Here is a 23,007-nt window from a genome sequence, read left to right as displayed (position 1 = left end):
CCCTCTCTCCACCACCAGCTCTCTGATTCCCTTCTCCCCCATTGGAACACAAGAGTACAGCATTAGGCCTACAGACCTATGTTAAGCAGATCCTTCTCAAACCTAACCTTACACACTCACCCTTTTGGTCACCCTATTTTTAATCTATCCTTAGCTGTTGTTGGCTTTAATCACTTGGCAGATTGTTACACTCTTCTACGACCCAGTTTCCAAGCCAGTACTCTTCTTTATCCTTTCTAAATCTGAATTAATTCAACTAAAATGCACTTACCCACCAGTGATAATGTTTTCAACTGCTGTACTCGCCATGGCATCGTTCACTGTCGTTAGTATTGAGTTTCTGTTCTCATTTCTCTGTTATAGATTAAAAGATAACCAGGTACCGATCATGTGTCTTATTCATCATGTCTCACCTCATTCTCTGTATTTCAAGAGTTCGGGTTCCAGACTCTGTTTTTTGAATGGAAGTTCCTATACAGTGGGTTATTTTGGTAATCCGTCACTGCATGTTTCTATACTTGGAAGAAATCTTAGGTATTTCTATTGGATTCTCTTGCAACTTTCATTTCTTAGTTTTCTTTTAGCTTTAATTATAAATTTTTTTTTACCTCTCTTCCCCACTAGATCGCATACATCTTTTTTTTTTCACTGCTACTTTGCTCGCGTTAAGAAATTTGCTGACCTGTGTCTCACACTCAGACAGCAGCTAAATACCTGAAACCTCTTGTTTTGCCTTACTCCACTCTACCTACCTACCTGGAGTATACCTGGAGGGTGTTCCAGGGGTCAACGTTCCCACGGCCCAATCCTTGACCAGGCCTCACGATGGATCAAGGCCTGATCAACCAGGCTGTTACAACCCATTTTCATTCTAAAGGAAGAAAACATTCAAATTTGAATATTTCCTAATTTTCCTTGTCCATCTTGCTGCCAGATATATAATGGCATTATATATCCATAAAGAAATAATGCAGCCAGCAGCATTCAAACCCAGGTCACCAGCTCTTCACCAGTGCAAATATCTGACAAACATAACCACTCAGCTACTGGCATCTGCTAGCTGCAATATTTGTGTGTATTTTTTTTCAAGGAGTACATTGAACGTTAAATATATCCAGTATAACCTAACCAAAACCTAACTATTTTGTTACAAAGAAAATACAATCAGGAGAAAATAGGAAATGTTGAAAAATTGACGTAATAAACTTGGAAATGGGTTTCACCTTGACAACTCCCCCCTTCCCCCCCCCCCCCCCCAAGTTTTGCACCACGAGTGATACACGTACAGAATTAAACGTTTACCGGGACTCCTTAGCTTCGTCATTGCTGCAAGTGTTATGATCAGTTTTACTTAATATTCTTTTTCGTGGTTAAATATACGTTTTTTATACCTAACATAACTTGACCCGGCCCGGTCTAGAATAACGAAAATTGTGTTTTTAAATTTGCAGAGAAAGTTCAGAAGTTAATGTTATGAATTATGATGAAATGAAAAAAAAAATGTGATAAAATTAGGATTATGCAGACTACACGTGCTTGCTGGATGCTCAAGCCCCTGCCTCTCAAAACCTCTCTTACAACCTCATGCTAACCCTAACTTACTTTCGCATATACCTCTCTGTATCTACTCGAAATATATATCCCTCCTGATGAGCTAGCATTATCCAGATTTTCGAAATAACCAAATCATGTCAACAGCCTTTCTTCCATTCCTTGAATTATACTTTTCATAATATTTACTCCACATATTGATCTCAAACACACTATTTCCATTACTTTTGGCCACCTTCTTCATGTAAAAAAACAAACAAACCCAATTCAGACCTATTTCCTCTCATCTAGGATGTGATTGTTCAAATCTTTAATTGATCCCTCTCAGAACATTCACTTGCTCGACACACACTGGTTCCAATCTCTTTTCCAATCTTCCATTCCTTTACGGACATTCTGTTAGATAAAAGGACACAAGTGCAATTAATGTGACATTTTACTGTGGCAACGTTTCGCTCTCCAGGAGCTTTGTCAAGCCGCTCCTGGAGAGCGAAACGTTGCCACAATAAAACGTCACATTAGTTGCACTTGTCCTTGTACCTAACACATTAGACTTTTTTCTTTAATTACATTAGTTTTTTTGTGCACTATTCCAAATTTCATCAACAACTTATGCAAGTTTTCTGTGTCATCAAGAAAATAGAGCTGTCACAACATCCTCGTTATAACAAAGGCTTTATCTTTTAAGATCGAGTTTCTCACTGACACACTTCTGTTCAGTTTATTTACAGCCTCGACTTTGAAACATAAACATTAAAACACATTGGTGGCATCAGATATCACCTTGCTGACATCAGATATCATATTTTCAAAAAAATAGTCGCTAGGAATTTTTGGAATAGTAAAGAAAAAAGTCAGTGTGTGGAACCAATTTCCATTGGAACATTTCCTCGTTTCGTTCTTTATATTGTATTGTCAAGTAATTATAACCACATCAAATATAATACAAATAAATGCAACATTGTTAATTTTTGTGACCTGCTTTGATCTTATGTTGGCAGCCTTCTTAGCCAGGACAGATCTAACTTTTTTTTTTCAACGAACCGGCCGTCTTCCACCTAAAATACGTAGGTGAGAATTTTTATTGGACCGCTGCCTTACAGGTCACATTTTGGAGTAAATGAGATGGAACTAGAATCAAGGGATGATTAAGTAATGATACCTGGGGTGAAAATGAGAAGACAGCACATACTGCCCTGGCTTCACTTCCTTACCTGGAGGTTACCTGGAGGTTATTCCGGGGATCAACGCCCCCGCGGCCCGGCCCACGACCAGGCCTCCCGATGGATCAGGGCCTGATCAACTAGGCTGTTACTGCTGGCCGCACGCAGTCCGACGTACGAGCCACAGCCCGGCTGATCCGGCACTGACTTTAGGTATCTGTCCAGCTCTCTCTTGAAGGCAGCCAGGGGTTTATTGGCAATTCCCCTAATGCTTGATGGGAGGCTGTTGAACAGTTTTGGGCCCCGGAGACTTATGGTGTTTTCTCTTAGTGTACCAATGGCGCCCCTACTTTTTATTGGCGGCATTTTGCATCGCCTGCCCAGTCTTACTTTCGTAGGGAGTGATTTCTGTGTGCAGATTTGGGACCATTCCTTCCAAGATTTTCCAAGTGTAGATTATGATATATCTCTCCCTCCTGCGTTCCAACGAGTACAAGTCAAGTGCTTTCAAGCGTTCCCAGTAGTTAAGGTGCTTGACAGAACTTATACGTGCAGTAAAGGATCTCTGTACACTCTCTAGATCTGCGATTTCACCTGCTTTGTATGGAGATGTTAATGTACAGCAGTATTCCAGCCTAGAGAGAACAAGTGATTTGAAAAGGATCATCATGGGCTTGGCATCTCTCGTTTTGAAAGTTCTCATTATCCATCCTATCATTTTCTTTGCACGTGCGATCGTGGCACTGTTGTGATCCTTGAAAGTGAGATCCTCAGACATTACTACTCCCAGGTCCCTTACATTATTTTTCCGCTCTATTGTATGGCCCTACTCTGTTCTAGTTATTATCTCCTCCAGTTTTCCATAACGGAGTAGTTGGAATTTGTCCTCATTGAACATCATATTGTTTACCGTGGCCCACTGGAAAACTTTGTTTATATCTTCTTGGAGGTTAACCGCGTCCTCAGCAGATGACAGCCTCATGCAGATCCTAGTATCATCCGCAAAGGATGATACGGTGCTGTGGTGTATATCTCTTGGCGTCACTGCCCTGGCGACACTTCCTGGCGTCACTGAACTGGCGTCACTGCCCTGGTGTCATTGCCTGGCGTCGTGCTACAAGTCTCCACATTTAGAGAGGGGTGACTGAGGTTCCATGCCTGGCGACGCCCTTTGGGACGAGCAGTGTTATCTTAGCTAATGATTGTTGGGGTCATAAATTTAGGCATTACTGAGCAGTGCTGCTTTTGTTTGCCCCTCTACCTACACCCTCTGCTTGTCCCAGGGATGTGTGTGTGTGTGTGTACTCACCTAGTTGTGGTTGCAGGGGTCGAGTTATAGCTCCTGGCCCCGCCTCTTCACTGATCGCTAGTGGGTCACTCTCCCTGAACCATGAGCTTTATCATACCTCTGCTTAAAGCTGTGTATGGATCCTGCCTTCACTACATCGCTTCCCAAACTATTCCACTTCCTGACTACTCTGTGACTGAAGAAATACTTCCTAACATCCCTGTGATTCATCTGTGTCTTCAGTTTCCAACTGTGTCCCAGCTGTGTGTGTGTGTGTGCGTGTGTGTGTGTGTGTGTGTGTGTGTGTGTACTGGGGTATATGATGTAATTTAATGTGGTTTGTGTATAGTGTAGTAACTGTGGGACGTGAATTGTGTAGTTAGTGTGGTAGATGTATGGTGTGGTTAGTGTGGGTGGTGTATAGTGTGGGAGGTGCACAATGTGGGGTGATACATAATGTGGTTAGTGTGGGTGGTGCATAATGTGATTAGTGTGGAGTGTGGGAGGTGTATGGTGTGGTGGCAGTGTGGGAGGTGTATGGTGTGGTGGCAGTGTGGGAGGTGTATGGTGTGGTGGCAGTGTGGGAGGTGTATGGTGTGGTGGCAGTGTGGGAGGTGTATGGTGTGGTGGCAGTGTGGGAGGTGTATGGTGTGGTGGCAGTGTGGGAGGTGTATGGTGTGGTGGCAGTGTGGGAGATGTATGGTGTGGTGGCAGTGTGGGAGATGTATGGTGTGGTGGCAGTGTGGGAGGTGTATGGTGTGGTGGCAGTGTGGGAGGTGTATGGTGTGGTGGCAGTGTTGGGGTGCAGGTGACGAGGGACAGTTTTGTGGTAAGGAAGGTTGTGATGTGAAGCCAGTTGGTTAGTGGTGATCCTGGTGACAGCGGTCTGTTGACGGACTTTCCCAGTGACCTCCTGACCAGCCAGACTATTGCTGTAGAGGCCTCAGACTCGCACACACATCACAAACAGGCTCGCCCCCTTCGGAAATAAGTCACTGTGTCTGCCTATTTGGAGTTATCCAAAGTAATTTACACACATGTTTCTTATGTATGATAATTTGGGTAACTATATATGTGCACCTATACCTAAATAAACTTACTTACACCTTAGAAAACTTGTTTGGTATCTTCTTGAAAACATCTTGTCCTGCACCGGACAACAAAACCCTTTTCATCAGTATTGAGAGAGATGAAAATCTACACAGGTATATTTGAATATTTTGATACGATATTTTTATGCAGAGGTGACCCGGCATTTTTAGTTAATGAAAAAAATGTATTTTTTTCGAGCATACCTGGAGGGTTATCCGGGGGTCAACGCCCCCCCGGCCCAGTCCATGACCAAGCCTTGTTGATTAATAATTCAAAGCACATTGCACAGTGGCACAAATGACATGTTCGTTCCGTTCAATTGTTCTTAAAAAAAAACTTGAGCATTTTTTTTTAAAAATACATGACATGTATTTTTTTCAGACATTGTTTATTAAAATAAACATATTACATATTGTAAATTTTTCACCTTTTTTTTTGGGGGGGGGGGAATTCTCAGCAAACAGCTTTAAAAACATATCATAACTAATGAATATTAATTGGTAAACAATGATAGAGAGACTTTATTTGGACTTCCGTAAGGCTGTTTGAGAAGGTTTGTAGAATTATTATTATTATTATTATTATTATTATTATTATTATTATTACTGTATTCGTGGGGGAAGTTCTAAACCCATTGGGATCATGCAGCACCTTTGGTAATGCAGCTACTCAGATTTGATTCAAGGGAGGGAAGGATAGATTCAATTCCTTGGATCAGTAACTCTTCAGCATCATCAAGGCTCCCCTCCTAATGGACCACTTGAACTGAAATATGACTGAATAATAGGAAACATAGTGCTTGCAAAAATAAAAAAAATAGTACCCCGTGTGCAGATCGGTCACAAGTGGCGTCCCACAGGAATCATTGTTGTGATCATTGTTGTTCGCATTTTTCTTACTAATCCTGGACTATTCAACACTTCATTAGAATATATTAGAAACACTGCCGGGTGAAGTAGAGTCTTAAGTGGGAAACTCGACATGTACCTCCGCCAAGAGCCGGACCAACCAGGATATGTGGGCCAGGTGACCGGCCCTGCAACAGCTTGGTTGATCATGCAAGCACCAAATGAGCCTGGCAAAGGAGGAGGAAAAGGACAGCTTCAGTAAGAAACAGCTGAGGAATATATTTTTTTTTTTTTTAGAAATCTCAAGTCATAGCAGAAGTGCCAAAGTGTTCACAGTAAAAAACAGACTGACTTTATATCAAGATGTATTAAGTAACTGAAGCCAGATCGGTATTCTACCAGGTGGCAGATCAACCAGGCTGTGACGGATATATGGATCGGTGAACCCACCAGTAGCAACAGCCTAGTTGACCAAGTAAGCACCAGACTCGGAACTCATCTAAGATACCACTCCATGAATCGTTGTATTTCAATCAACGTAAGGGACCTGGGAGTAGTAATGTCTGAGGATCTCACTTTCAAGGATCAAAACAGTGCCACGATCGCACGTGCAAAGAAAATGATAGGATGGATAATGAGAACTTTCAAAACGAGAGATGCCAAGCCCATGATGATCCTTTTCAAATCACTTGTTCTCTCTAGGCTGGAATACTGCTGTAAATTAACATCTCCATTCAAAGCAGGTGAAATCGCAGATCTAGAGAGTGTACAGAGATCCTTTACTGCACGTATAAGTTCTGTCAAGCACCTTAACTACTGGGAACGCTTGGAAGCACTTGACTTGTACTCGTTGGAACGCAGGAGGGAGAGATATATCATAATCTACACTTGGAAAATCTTGGAAGGAATGGTCCCAAATCTGCACACAGAAATCACTCCCTACGAAAGTAAAAGACTGGGCAGGCGATGCAAAATGCCCCCAATAAAAAGTAGGGGCGCCATTGGTACACTAAGAGAAAACACCATAAGTGTCCGGGGCCCAAAACTGTTCAACAGCCTCCCATCAAGCATTAGGGGAATTGCCAATAAACCCCTGGCTGCCTTCAAGAGAGAGCTGGACAGATACCTAAAGTCAGTGCCGGATCAGCCGGGCTGTGGCTCGTACGTTGGACTGCGTGCGGCCGGCAGTAACAGCCTAGTTGATCAGGCCCTGATCCATCGGGAGGCCTGGTCATGGACCGGGCCGCGGGGGCGTTGATCCCCGGAATAACCTCCAGGTAACGACACAGGTGTTAGTCGTGTAGAACAAGCGACACATGTACTAGGAAGAACGAACGATACAATTACACAAGTGTTAGTTACAAAGAAAACAATAATACAAATGTTGGAACAGAAAACTAAAAAAAGGACGTAAGTGATATAACGAACACTAACAAGGAGAAGCATTTTAGTTTGGACGTAGAAGAATCTTAATTTATCGGTCTTTAATCTGAACATATTTTTCAATGATAAAAATCTGTATAGAAAGGGCAATGCGAGGCAGTGCGGTCGGTGGAGGTGGAGTCAGTGCTCGGTCAGGGGAACAACTTGTGCAAGTGGAGAGTGACTGTAGTGGAGCCAGTGGATGGTCAACGCTGCCTGAGCAGGTGGAGAGTGGCTGTAATGGAACTAGTGGACGGTCAGTGCTGCCTGAGCAGGTGGAGAGTGGCTGTAATGGAACTAGTGGACGGTCAGTGCTGCCTGAGCAGGTGGAGAGTGGCTGTAATGGAACTAGTGGACGGTCAGTGCTGCCTGAGCAGGTGGAGAGTGGCTGTAATGGAACTAGTGGACGGTCAGTGCTGCCTGAGCAGGTGGAGAGTGGCTGTAATGGAACTAGTGGACGGTCAGTGCTGCCTGAGCAGGTGGAGAGTGGCTGTAATGGAACTAGTGGACAGTCAGTGCTGCCTGAGCAGATGGAGAGTGGCTGTAATGGAACTAGTGGACGGTCAGTGCTGCCTGAGCAGGTGGAGAGTGGCTGTAATGGAACTAGTGGACGGTCAGTGCTGCCTGAGCAGGTGGAGAGTGGCTGTAATGGAACTAGTGGACGGTCAGTGCTGCCTGAGCAGGTGGAGAGTGGCTGTAATGGAACTAGTGGACGGTCAGTGCTGCCTGAGCAGGTGGAGAGTGGCTGTAATGGAACTAGTGGACGGTCAGTGCTGCCTGAGCAGGTGGAGAGTGGCTGTAATGGAACTAGTGGACAGTCAGTGCTGCCTGAGCAGATGGAGAGTGGCTGTAATGGAACTAGTGGACGGTCAGTGCTGCCTGAGCAGGTGGAGAGTGGCTGTAATGGAACTAGTGGACGGTCAGTGCTGCCTGAGCAGGTGGAGAGTGGCTGTAATGGAACTAGTGGACGGTCAGTGCTGCCTGAGCAGGTGGAGAGTGGCTGTAATGGAACTAGTGGACGGTCAGTGCTGCCTGAGCAGGTGGAGAGTGGCTGTAATGGAACTAGTGGACGGTCAGTGCTGCCTGAGCAGGTGGAGAGTGGCTGTAATGGAACTAGTGGACAGTCAGTGCTGCCTGAGCAGATGGAGAGTGGCTGTAATGGAACTAGTGGACGGTCAGTGCTGCCTGAGCAGGTGGAGAGTGGCTGTGGTGGAGCCAGTGGACGGTCAACGCTGCCAGGGGCCCATTACTCTTACTAGCAATAAAGGTAATGATGTGTGCAGGATGCTGGTAGTGCGCCTCTCCTCTTGTCCTGATTTTTTGCATTTGTCAGCTAGTTATTGATTTTTTCTTTGTGGTGAGAAGGGGTAAGAGAGAATGACTCGGATACATGTTAAACACAGACAGCAGAGTACTTGAAAGACCACACAGTGGATGTCTGCTCAGGTCTAATTCTAACTAGTATACGATTTTCTATCAACGACAGAAAATATATCCTCTTTTACTCACCTAAACATCGTTGTTGTTCTATTCAAAAGGAAGCTCTAAACCTGTGAGGGTTTAGAGATTCCTTTGAGTTAAAGGTAATGAGGGTAATGAGGGTCTGTTCCAGGACACCACCAGTTCATCTCACCACTCCGCTATGGTAATAGTATAGAAGTGACTTGTTAAATAATGTCTCTAGCTATCCCGAAAATATTTTAAATGACTTAATTTGTGATGTGGGTTGGTTTAGTACTAGTCTATGAAATGAACGACATATTAAAATGCAATACAAAGCCTCAAACAAATGTCGGATCAGTCGGCATGCGATGGATTACGGAGGCTTGTGAGCCGCTGCCAACAACCACCTGTTTAATCAGGCACTGAACAGTGAAGTTCGTATTTTGAGAGCAAGAGAACTCTCAAAGCCGGTCACTGATTTTACATAAGAGCATCCAGACAGATGGTTGCTACTGTAGATGAAGTGTCAATGAGCTGAATGTTGGCAAGACACATGTATATGTTTAGACTAGTTAGTGTATTAATTTTACATCCAATCAGCTGCGGATTATTCAGTAAAGCTGCATATTCCCTGTATATTTATAGTCAGTACTGCTCTATTTCCTTTAAAACGGAATAAAGTGTTTATTTAGCCGAGTTGTGATGGCTCTATAGGCCTGCGGGCCGCTAGCCCCAACTACCTGATTGATTTGGAAGTTTGCCGGTATTTCTAGCCACAGGCGGGGCTGCAAAGGTAGAAGAACCCAAAAAATTGATCAAATTTGAACCAAATATGTCTCCGATTGTATGCACAGATATATACACCTCGATGTATATAACTTAAGTGATGTTTAGTTGATATATTATCTTAGTTTGAGGCCAGTCAACTACATGGAGGCTGCAAGTTTCCTGTGCGCTACTAATCAAGAATACTTTGATTCCTAATGTAAGAAGTAAAATAAACTTAAAATATATAAATACCGAGATATGTACTTTTCGGTGTAAATACATTATTGTGGAGAACTTTTCTCTAGAAAGGGGGGGTATCAGCCCCTTCAGCCCCGTTCAGCGCCCTGAGGGACTCAGCCCTCAACAGGTGCTGATAGCCTCTCTTGCTTCCGCATGATCAACAGTTTAATTTTTAACACATGTTCTTACCAGAGCGTCACAATTGCTATTCTCAGTGCATACCTTTCAAGAAATATACTAGCAGTGCATGGGAGAATCTTAATTTTTTTTTTTTTTACATATGAACGAAGCCTTTCAGTACGTCAACTAAATCATTACTAATTTCGTTGAATTACAGTAATTCTCGCAAGTTACTTTCATCTATTTTTATGTCTCCTGATTTCCATTATTTTTGGCTCTTAGTTGGTATTTAGATATTTATCAGGCACCTGTGTATGTGCAAATTTCTAAACTACATGTGAAAAATATTTAAATGTGTACCCAGCTAATTTTGTAACAAATCTCTAAACTCAGTCGTTGAAATAATGACACAACTGCTAAGGCTATCTTTCTTCTGTCTGTCTGTCTGTCTACGTACAGTGATTTAAGAGACCCCTCATATTTAATGCGTCCAAGTTACATCATTTATTTAAAAATAAATGAAATGCTCAGCAAATAACTCACTGCAATGTTTTTATTAGTATTCAATTACATTGTTTTACCCCACCGTAATAAATTATAACTTTACGAGCTCTATTAAATAAAATTTAAATCCATTGCAGAGAAATTACACGAGTACTCTGTTGGTAGCCACTGAACGTTTACCCATTGTGCTGCCATCTGTTATGTCTTCTGTTACTGTTGCTGCTGATACTATTGTTATTGTTTTATTATTGTTATTTATTATTATTGTTGTTGTTTATTATTGCTATTATGCATGTTTATGATAAAATATTTCTAAATATTACGAAAACACACACAACACACACAACACACAAAACACACACACACACACACACACACACACACACACACACACACACACACACACACACACACAAAACACACACACACACACACACACGGGGTTTAATCACTGACCAACCAGTACATATACGTTGAGCTCCGGCGCTGAAGCGAATATCAGTGAGTTTTACCTGAAAATAAGTAACATTCTTACCAAGCATAGATAAAAAATTAAATGAATGGATACATTCAGCGAATATATAATACATATATATACATTATTAACACATCGGCCGATTCCCACCAAGGCAGGGTGGCCCGAGAAAGAAAAACTTTCATCATTCACTCTATCACTGTCTTGCCAGAGGGGTGCTTTACACTACAGTTATAACTGCAGCATTAGCACCCCTCCTTCAGAGTATGTAGTAGGTTGGTAGACAGCAACCGCCCAGGGGGGTACTACCGTCCTGCCAGGTGACTGTGAAACAAAAACCTGTAACTGTTTTACATGATGGTAGGATTGCTGGTGTCTCTTTTCTGTCTCATAAACACGCTGGATAACAGGTATATCTTGCTACTTCTACTTACACTTAGGTCACACTACACAGGCATGTACATGTATATATATACATACACACATCTAGGATTTTTCTTCTTTTACTTATTAGCTCTTGTTCTTGTTTTTTTCCCTATCGTCCATGGGGAAGTGGACAAGAATGTTTCCTCCGTAAGCCATGCGTATCGTATGAGGCGACTAAAATGCCTGGAGCAATGGGCTAGTAACCCTTTCTCCTGTACACATTTACTAAAAATGAGAAGAGGAACTTTTATATATATGATAGTATTGTTACCACGAACAAGTGGCATTTAATCAATATCAACACTGCGACTAGCCAAGGATTCGAACCCTTGTTGTTTTAGCCCGCCTCATGGTGAGCAAGAATTCACGATGCTCCAGCCCACGGGACCATACAGTCATATTTAGGATGTCGTGGCGAACAGATAAAACTTACAATTTATAATAAAGTTTCGTAAGTTTTCTAAGGTTCTTTTGGTACAAAATTATTAATTTTTACATTAACATAAATGAAAAAAAGTATATCTTTAAACGTACAAGAGAAAATTTTAGGACTTAATTTTAAATAAGTTCTTGGTAATTGACCAGTTTTACCTATTCGGCACGACATTATATATATATATATATATATATATATATATATATATATATATATATATATATATATATATATATATATATATATATATATATATATATATATGTAGTTGGATGCACTTATAGAGGCCCAAGTCATAAAGGCTGTAAAGGGTTGTCGGGCATTAGTCCCTGCCAGATGAAGATCGGCGGCCATCACTTGGGAAGCAGGGTGCCCCTTCGTCTTGCCCTTCGTCAGCAGGGAGACCTATTTTAATAGCCCCACCATTTCATTCATGGCTTTGTAGATGGACTTAGATGGCCGCTCCCAAGCGATTAATTACCTTAACGGAGTCTTTTTAAGTCGAAGCTTAAATTTACTACTCTTGTGATACAGAGAGCCGTGTTTACTACTGTTGCCGTGAAGGGTAATGTTCCATGGTATCTTTTTCTCTTTGAGGTACACAAGTAGTAGAGTAACATGGCAGTAGGCCCACTTCTGCCTCCAGCCAGGCACCTACTTTCACCCAGTGATTTTTTTAACGTGTAGCCCTAAAACATAAGAAAGAGCAATGCAGCAAGCCTACTGGCCCATGCTCGGCAGGTCCAAGTCTCATGACTCACGAAATCGTAATTACACGATTGCAAACAAACCATACCACGGTCTGGAGATTTGTGACTGATCGCGGGTTCTAACCGACCCGTGGTATAATTTGCTAGGTCTAAGTCGCCTACTGGCCTAAGCCAGTCAGGTCCAAGTCGCCTCTACTTAAGAAGGAAGGAGCAATGCATCAGACCCACTGGCCCAAGCCACTGCAGCAGCAGCAGCAGCAGCAGCAGCAGCAGTAGTAGTAGTAGTAGTAGTAGTAGTAGTAGTAGTAGTGGGACAGTAGTGATGGTGGGACAGAATTAACATGCTGTGCATAAAAAATGTGCTTTCTGAATATTATGTTACTGATGTCAGCTGGGTGTGTATACATTGTACATGTAGAAATAAAGATTATTTATTGTTATTATATACAAGACAAGGCACCCACCCAACTATTTTCACTCGTGTAGCCTGTGTGTATATTGCTTACAAAATTATGACTTATTTACTGCAATGAAACTTTTTTTTTTTGCAGTTTCAGTCACCTGCAGTGCTACTGTTTTGCAAGCTGCCTTTTGCTGGAGGTACTGCCAAGTCACTTTCATATTGAGTGATTTTGGTGCGCAGGTCTGGGATCTCCCTCTCCAGGATTTTTCTGGATTTTCCTCACGTTTCGTATTTGTCTCCTTAAGACTATTTTTTCTTTATGAATTAACGTAAAAGTAAACAAAATTTACAACAGAGAAATAACTAGAGATATTTAGCAATGATTATCCTCCTCTGTCTCTCTCTCTCTCTACACACACACACACACACACACACACACACACACACACACACACACACACATACACACACACACACACACACACACACACACACACACACAACAAACCGTCCCATAATGACAGTAGGTGATAATGAGTACACCATCCCCGTTCACAATTCCTTTGAAGCCTTAAGCAGTCTCGAGAATGACAATCCTGCTGATGATGTTGCTTCACATGTCTCTGACGTAGATGATTTTGGGGATGAAGTGGAACAAGTCTTTTCTGATGACAATCCACCTTTTTGTTTGCACATAACTTCCAATGCAACCATAGGCCCTATAGTGTAAGCATCTGTTCATAATGCGCCCGTTCATTTATTCATGGACTCTGGTGCGCAAGTCAATATTACTAGGTCTAGTTTGTTTAAGGATAAGCAGTTACGACATGTCCTTCTCGTAGAACCGACTCATGTGTCCTCCCTTAGTGGAGTAGCTGGTTCTCACCTGCGTGTCCGAGGTCGGACTTCCCTAACTTTTTCTATCCAAGGTAGAGACTTCACTGCTTCCTTCCTTGTTGTCGACCAGATTACTTTCCCTGGTGACCCTCTACTGGGCTTTGCTTCCATGCGAGACTTACGCATTGTGCTCGACCCTTATCGATGGCATGGCCAAATTGATGACTTGATCGTACCATTTTGGGGTTACCAGCTTGGATCCGAGATCTGCCATACTGCCGCAGAGTATGACATTCGAATTAAGTCCTTACAGGCCAGTGCATTTTCCAGTAGCGTACCCAAGCGGTCAGGCACTGATGATCCTGTCACTCCTGTCTGTGTTCCTGCAACTTCAGACTTGCAAGATAGTGTCCAGTTACCTCAAGTGTCCGAGGACGCTCTGACTACCTTGAGTGCTGAGCCTATCCCTGCAATGTCTGCTAGTTCAAGTAGTAGTTTCTCCACAGGGGACGCCTTGTCGGAAAACAATTACTTGCAACTAGTAATGCCATCTCTTGTTGATGTCACATGCCGTCTGCAGAAAGACGTTTCTGCCGCAGCAAGTGCCCTCACTAGTGTGTCTGTTGTTGTTCCTAGTGTTCCAGATGGTGATAACGTCCTAGTTGACAGTGATTCCTGCAAAGTAAAAGGTCTATTTGTTGAACCATCCTTACATGTTGTAAGAGATAGTAAGATCCATTTCTTCCTAGCCAACACTTCTGGTCACAGTGTTCGTCTCAGAGCCAATACCAATCTTGTTGACCTTGTTCACTATACTTACCCTGTTCAGGTAGAGGATGAGTTGTCACCTGACCAGTGGGTCGGTGCTATTTCTGCCGGGGAGACCTCATCCACTTCACTGGATCAATCTGTTCCACCAGTTGAGGAGAAAGACTTAGCTCCCACTGACTTCCCAGATGAAGTCAAGCGTTTGTTGACTCTGTTGAACAAACGTCGTAAAGCCATTGCCTTACCAGGTGAGAAGATGGGTATAACGAACTTATTGTCCCATCGTATTCCACTTGAACCTGGTACTAGACCTATCTACATACCTGCGTACAGAATGCCTCATTCACAAGTTGCTGTCGCAGAAGAATTGATCAGTCAAATGCTTGATGATGGAGTTATTGCACCTAGCAATTCACCTTGGAATGCACCCTTGATCCTAGTACCTAAGAAGGATGGTACTTGGCGCCCAGTGATTGACTTTAGGAAGTTAAATGCGAAAACTATTCCAGATCGCTTCCCACTTCCTGTACTGGGTGATCTTTTACGTAACATCGGAGATAACAAAGTCTTTTCAACCCTGGATTTGTTACAAGGGTTTTGGCAAGTCCCTCTTCACGAGGACAGCCAAGAGCTAACTGCATTCTCCACTCCTACAGGTCATTATCACTTCCTCCGTATGGCGTTTGGATTACGATCCTACCCTATCCACGTTTCGAACCCCACATGACACACACACTCACACATACACACATACACACACACACATACACATACACACACACACACACATACACACACACACACACACACACACACACATACACATACACACACACACACACACACACACACACACACACACACACACACACACACACACACACACACACTTATATGCTACAGGCCTAGTGTCTAATCGACATGTGCCTAGGACAAAATGGTAACTAACACACACACACACACACACACACACACACACACACACACACACACACACACACACACACGGATGTCAGGAAATATTTTTTCAGTCTCAGGATGGTAAATAAATGGAAGAGCTAGACGAGGATGTGGCATAGCTAAATTAAACGCACAATTTCAAAATCAGGTATGACTGGGTCTATGAGGTCGTGAACTAATAATGTCTGTGATTTTGTAGTTTTATAGTCTCGTTCTGGGTCTGAGACTCGACCCATCCCCCCACAAATACTACTTGGTGATTACTCCACACAACCCCCTTACCCTCTTTTCCTTGTTTTTCATTCTGGTCTTGCTTCCTCTCCTCGTTCCTGCCCCTGACTGACTGTCGACGCTTTGAGCAAGCTTTCTCTAACTGTCTATAGATGACTGTTTGCCTCCCACTTTGTCTCTGTCAGACTCAGATGCCCGCTACCTCCACCCTGGCTTCCACACTCTCCAGCATTCTGTGCTCTCCCTGCCTTTCGCTCTCTCTCTCTCTCTCTCTCTCTCTCTCTCTCTCTCTCTCTCTCTCTCTCTCTCTCTCTCTCTCTCTCTCTCTCTCTCTCTCTCTCTCTCTCTCTCTCTTTTTCTCTCTCTCTCTGGGTTCATTTTTGCAGCACATCGCAAATGTGTTGCATAATGTAACTATCATGCAAAAGGATACGAGCACACTGAGGGTGTTCCCACGTTGTAACTATCCTACAGAATAGTTACTGCGCACTGTGGCTGTTTCACTATGTACCTTTTGTATCATGAAGAATAGCATAGCCGCACACTACGTGCCTACTGAAATTTTCTTAATAAAAATGAATGGGAGAGATCCCATTCCACATCAGTGAGCGTTTGAGCAGCTCTCTGTCACGCTGCGTTATTAAGTAATTGTCACATGATGCACCAACAGGGACCTCCGTCTGCATAAATAAAGCGCTGGGGCTTTAGTCCGGCCGCCTGCCTTCTCGCTTCCATCCAAGTAAAGAGATGGATTTTTTTCCATGGCTTGAGAATTCCTCTTTCAGTCATCTCGGATTCTCCTCTGTTTGTCCCCTGATACTATGATTCTCTTTCGGTTTTCCTCTGCGTGTTCTTTTTCATTGATACTGTCATTCTGGAAGGAAGAACTGGATTTCTTTCGTGTATCTATCAGACTTTGAGAAAGTTGCATTATACTAGACAAAATATCTCGGAGTACTTTGCAAAACAAAGTACCACAGTACTAGTTTTTTCAGCCCCCTGTCGCTGAACCAGGGTTCTATCTTGAAGATTTCTTAAAGTACTTGCCCCGGTTTACCTAGCAGTAAATAAATATCTCAGAGTTAGCCGACTGTTGTGGGTGGCATCCTGAGAAGTGATAGTGAATCTTAGGTAGGCTTGAATTTTAAAATGAGATTAGGTATGATTCCATTTTTAAGCCTGTAAATTCAGCTGTGTAGAAAGTCTTGCTGTGGTTATGTTCTGTGTATATATGCAAGTGCGTGTATGCATATATACATTATACATTTATATATATATATATATATATATATATATATATATATATATATATATATATATATATATATATATATATATATTTATATGTGTGTGTGTGTGTGTGTATTAGCATATTTCCTTCTAGTATAATGGACATTATATATTGCTTATATGTGATAAAAGATATTTCTCTAAATTTCAAGTTGAAATTATTAATTATGAATATGAAAAAAAAGTTGATTTCAACTTTCAAATTCGTTCAGTATTTATAATTTCTAGATTTAATTATAGTCACTGAAAATTTTTTAATGAAGTAAATTTTTATAATCTAAAACTGCTCCTAGTTTATTTTAATTTTCTGAAAGTTAAAAGGACAGAAGAGAAAACGAAAATTATATAATAAAATATATTGAAGTGACTGATTATAAAAATGAGATGGTTAGCATAGTTAATTATTATTTAATCCATGGGCATATGCTTTTATAATATGGAATTACAAAGAAATCTTGATCAGGTTGATTGCTATGTGTATACATATCAGAGCGGCCTGACTGGCCAGACCTGGTGGACAGAGGTAGAGGACTGGAAGACTTCGTTGTTTAGGAGGACGGGTGTCGATGTTAGGTGGATTGATGGTAGGTGGATTGGTGATGGAAGAAGTGTCAGTGGAGGCTGAAGAGGTGAGAGGAGTGGAGGGTGTAGACAGAATGTGGAGTGATGATGGGGGAGTGAGAGTAAGAATGATTTTGAGTAAGGACGGATTTCTTTTTTACATTAAGAAAAATTTCATATATCAGGAAAGTTCTGCTTTTTTATTCTAGTCTTATATGATGCTTAGCGGGAGCAATAGGGTAGATAATAGTATAATAGGAAATGAAGGGAAATGAAGAAAGGGTGAGGACTGGAGAAAAGTGTGAAAGGTTAACAGAGATACACTAATACTGTTCCCGCATACGGCACAAGTTTTTTCTCCACACTTGTGTAATGTCAACTTGTTGATTAATCGAACAGCAGAATTAATATGATGTGTATTTTGTTATGCATATGTTTGTATTATGTATGTGTGTGTGTGTGTATATATATATATATATATATATATATATATATATATATATATATATATATATATATATATATATATATATATATATATATATATATTAATGTAGTGCCGAATAGGTAAAACTGGTCAATTAGCAAGAACTCGTTTAAAATCAAGTCCCTTCTAAAAAATTTTCATACGTTTAAAGATATATTTTTTTTCATTTATGTTAATATAAAAATAAATTTTGTACCCAAACAACCTTAGAAAACTTACCTAACCTTATTATAACAAACGCAATTTAATTTAGCCTAATCCATCTAAATATATTTTAGATAAGTTTACAATAATTTAATAATAAACACACTGAAATATATTTTTTCGTTAGGTTCAGAATGAGTTTTACGAAATTATTGCATACACAAATTTTCACTTGCCTTATTTGACAAGTAAAGCGTTGCTATAATAGCAAGTTTTACCTATTCGGTACGACACATACACATATACGTATCTATACATGTTAATTACTGAATACAATTTTATTATTTTATTGTTATTAATATTATTATTCATTATTCAGTTTTCTGATTGTTTTCATAGAGACGATATTTTTCACAAGTAAAAAATTTGTGGATTTTTACATACCCTAAACTAACATTTAGAAAGATTAACAATTTTCATCGTAAAATTAAATTGAAACATTAACGAAAACTTTATGAAAGGGGAAAAAATGTAAAGCTCGACAGGTTCAAAAAAAAAAATAAATAAAAGGAGTGGTCTGAGACAGACGAGAGAAAATGATCCCTGGAACGTTTATCAGATATAAAGACGGTTCAATTTGAAATGGGGTTGGAATTAGTGATTTTTCTCGTTAATGGTTGGACTTAGTTTGGGCCAGTAGTCCTGCAGCAGTGTTCCTTCTTGCGTTCTTAAATATAGGATTGTTTGCATAAACGTGTCTTTAAGGTAACTTGAACTCGATAAGCCATTCCTCCTCGTGGGACTGTTTACGACTTGTTGGTATGGGTATATTGGTATGGGATCAGGGGTATGTAGGACTTGGTATTAACCTTGTTATGTGTGGAGGGAAGGTGGGTTATTGAGAGGGATATTGGTGTAAAATGTTGTCCTAATTCAGCTCAGCTGTGACTAACTGCTGTTTCTTCCACTGCCAGATCAGAAGGACGCCATGAAGGATGGTGAGTATAGATGAACCAGGGTTGTCCCGGAATGTGAACTTCCCCCGGGTTGATCTCAGTATTGTTTCTCTCTTCCTCTTCTCTCCTTCCCTCTAATGCATATAACACAAGGCTTTAGCAGAAGTTTCTTCCTTTCACAGTAAGTTAATAGATGCGAGTATGTAGTTCATGTGAAGACAAATGTACTTTGACTATGTTTTAGGAGTTACATTTCACAGAACTTGAATTTTTTGTTGGTTGTATTGACAACTAGCTTAGTGCAGTTAGGTAGCATGGTTGTCTAATTTGTGGACAGAGGATCGAACCTCCAATACTTGTGCTGAATGATCCACACAAGCTTGGCATTTCACATAAACATATAATACCTTGCAATGTAAAATACATCAGTATATATTTCATCGCAGCCAGCAAAGTTCGAATTCAGGCCACCAGTTTTCCAGGAGTGTAGATAATTGACAAACCGACGCCTTAAGCCACTCAGCTGTAAACGTCTCCACAGAATACATTAATTGTATTTTTCATTATAAGGCAAGTACAAACAAGACGAGAATGAAATAACTACAAACTATACTGGAGGGTCACTAGTGTGCGTGCCCATCCTACGTCTGTAGGTCTGTGGTTTAAGGTATCGGTTTATCAGCCATCAACACTCGTGGAGAACTGGAGGCCTGGGTTCGAATCCTGCAAACTGCGCTATTTGTTTGTTTATGCTTTAACTTGTTTTCGTGGAGTACAATGAATGTGTGTGTGTGTGTGTGTGTGTGTGTGTGTGTGTGTGTGTGTGTTTGTGTGTGTGTGTAAGAAAAGAAAACCAGGACAAATCATTAATTTGTAAATATGTGAGATTTTGGTTAATGGTGCTATATATTTGCAGTCACAGTGCAATATTTTGCTGATATAGAGTATGTGTATATATCTCAAGAAATATATTCAGCAATCCTCCTCCCTGAACCTTCATAAATTAAACATACAAGTCTCATTATTCAAACTGAAATATACCAATTTTTGTAATGCGAGTTCTCATTTTCTATGTTTTGCATGGATATTTTTTTAAGGAGCAAGGAAATAGGAACACCAAGATACAGAAAATTCTTTAGTCTATATTTAGTATAAAGAAATTAATGGGACCAAAATATAACGTAAAATCTTATGATTCACATTCATAATATTATTCACATTCATAATATCTGTGAAGAACAGATACGTGTTTAGAACAAGTTTTTATACGCAACGTTTCATTCTGGGTTAAGATGAGGAAAGATAAAATTCTTGTCTAGCTATTACCAGTTCAAGGCATTTGAGGTCAGGATAGTTAAGAAGAAGGCTCTCTTCCCACCCTCCTCACTTTCCGGGTTTAGTGTGTTTCTTGACCGTAACTATAATAATACTAATATAATACTAAGACTCCTGGTTTCATGACCTCCATGAATTTAAGTGATGAAGAAATGAATAACTTAAAGTTTAAGAAAAAACTCGATTTTACAGGAAATTACTATAATCAAGAGTGAGCGCTAAACCCATAGGAGTCGTATATCACCTGGGTAGAGATAGGCAAAAAGATTTGCCCTCAAAACTAGTAAGGTAGCTCCAGTTCCTTGAATCAAGAATCATTCAGTAATGTGTAAGCAACCAACCCACTTGAAGGAATTTCATATCTTAAGAGGAATCAAAATCAGGATTTTTTTTTTTTGTTTACCCTTGAAGGTTACTCTTAGGTTACAGGTTTATTTGACACCACACAGTAAAAATAAGCCACAAATATATCAGAAAATATTTTAGAAGTAAAGTGCTATGAACTCAACAGAGGAGCGGTTTAAAGAATCAATATAAATGTGATGTTTCAAGTCAAGGCAACGAGGCAAGTGAGGAATTTATACCGAAAAAAAAGAGGCGATGGTTAAGAACAAAGAAAGACTTGGATTTACTTAAAAATGCAGAGAAGCCAAGATAAGAAAGACAGGAACATAGAAAATTGCAGAAAGGAGAAAACAAAATGGAAAACAGAGAACTGAGCAGAAATACGAAAATAAAGTGAATATAAGAGAGAGACTGAACACTAATTTGAAAATAACATTGTAGGTAATGCTAACTAACCACACTAGAAGGAAGGAACCAGCGAAAGGCTTAAAAGTTAAAGGAACAGCTTGCTGGGAATAACACAGGTTTGCAGAGATCTAAACAACTGATTAAAGAAGGTATTCTCTGTTTAGCCAGGTACAACACCACAACCAGAGAGTGAGTAGACTAATGAACACTGGATTCCAACCTCACAATGCGTATCTGCATTCTGCAAAAAAAAAAAAAGTGTTTAAATAAGTGGGTACAGTTTAATTGTAAGAACACCTGAAGATGCAGGAAACAGTCCCAACGTTTAATAAATAAAACAGACAGATGTTGTTAATCTATGGGATATCTTTGACTTGCGTATTATGTTGGGTAATGAAGGTTAAAGAAATATATACCCTGGTCATGGACCGGGCCGCGGGGGCGTTGATCCCCGGAATAACCTCCAGGTAACCTCCAGGTAGCAATAATCCCGGATAAGTATGGATTAGCACAAGTGAGGGTATCCCCAGGACTGACACTGGGACCGCTGTCTGGGAGGACCATTTTGGCATATGTAACACCAACATGAAATTAAAACCTAATAAAGCTTGTCAAGAAACTCCGGAAGGCGCAGAGGTTTTAACCGAGACTTGTGGTACCAGAGTTTATGAAAATGAATACCATACAAAATATAGAGTACGTACACACACACACACACACACACACACACACACACACACACACACACACACACACACACACACACACACACACACACACACACACACACACACACACACACACACACACACACACACACACACACACACACACACACACACACACACACACACATACTACCTATTACTTTGTACACTTTTAGAATACTGAATGGTAACTAAATATCAAGCAGCGCATAGCGTATTCATGATCTTTCAGTCACTTTCTCAAGGAAGGGACATGGTGTTTTTACCAGTTATATATATATATATATATATATATATATATATATATATATATATATATATATATATATATATATATATATATATATATATATATGTCGTGCCGAATATGTAAAACTGGTCACTTAGCAAGAACTCATTTAAAATTAAGTCCTTTCTGAAATTTTCTCTTATACGTTTAAAGATATATTTTTTTTCATCGATGTTAATATAAAAAAATTTAATTTTGCACCAAAAGAATCTTAGAAAACTTACCTAACCTTATTATAACAAGAGCAATTTATTTTAGCATAACCCAACTATATATATTTTAAATACGTTTACAATAATTTAGTACTAAACAAACACAATCAAATATATTTTTTTCGTTAGGTTCAGAATGATTTTGGCGAAATTATTGCATACACAAATTTTCACTTGTCCTGTATGGCAAGATGAGCCTTGCTATTTAAGCCAAGATCGCAAGTTCTGCCTATTCGGCACGACATATATATATATATATATATATATATATATATATATATATATATATATATATATATATATATATATATATATATATATATATATAAATTTATTGTGTGTGTGTACATGCGTGTGAACGCGTGTGTGCCATGTTCATGTACGTGTGTGTAATGTTCAAGTGTGTGAGAGTACCAGAACGCGAAGGATTAATTAGTATCAAAGAATGTGAGTCCGTCTCAATCAGACAGTCTATCCCACACACAAAAAAATCCATGTAATCAATCACAGACTCCATCTTTACAAAGGCAGAAGAAAGAAAGAAAAGCTCACTGATTTATTTTCAACCAGCGTAAATTGAATTTGTAA

The 23,007-nt window shown here is 40.3% G+C and overlaps 1 protein-coding gene across 1 annotated transcript in view; it reads left to right on the top strand.

Annotated features, from left to right (window-relative positions):
* The window catches only part of LOC128691408 (secreted protein C-like), a 42,056-nt gene extending 21,931 nt beyond the window's left edge, over window positions 1-20,125 (top strand). Inside the window, exons 2-3 of the mRNA XM_070091652.1 lie at window positions 19,142-19,165; window positions 20,040-20,125. Of these exons, the coding sequence (XP_069947753.1) occupies window positions 19,142-19,165; window positions 20,040-20,125 (110 nt within the window). The remainder of the gene's footprint in view (window positions 1-19,141; window positions 19,166-20,039) is intronic.
* Window positions 20,126-23,007: the final 2,882 nt, after the last annotated feature.

Source organism: Cherax quadricarinatus, chromosome 36 (assembly GCF_038502225.1).
Source record: "Cherax quadricarinatus isolate ZL_2023a chromosome 36, ASM3850222v1, whole genome shotgun sequence".
NCBI lineage: Eukaryota > Metazoa > Arthropoda > Malacostraca > Decapoda > Parastacidae > Cherax > Cherax quadricarinatus.
Note: the sequence above shows the minus strand (reverse complement) of the source record. Positions and strands in the feature narration are given on the sequence as shown.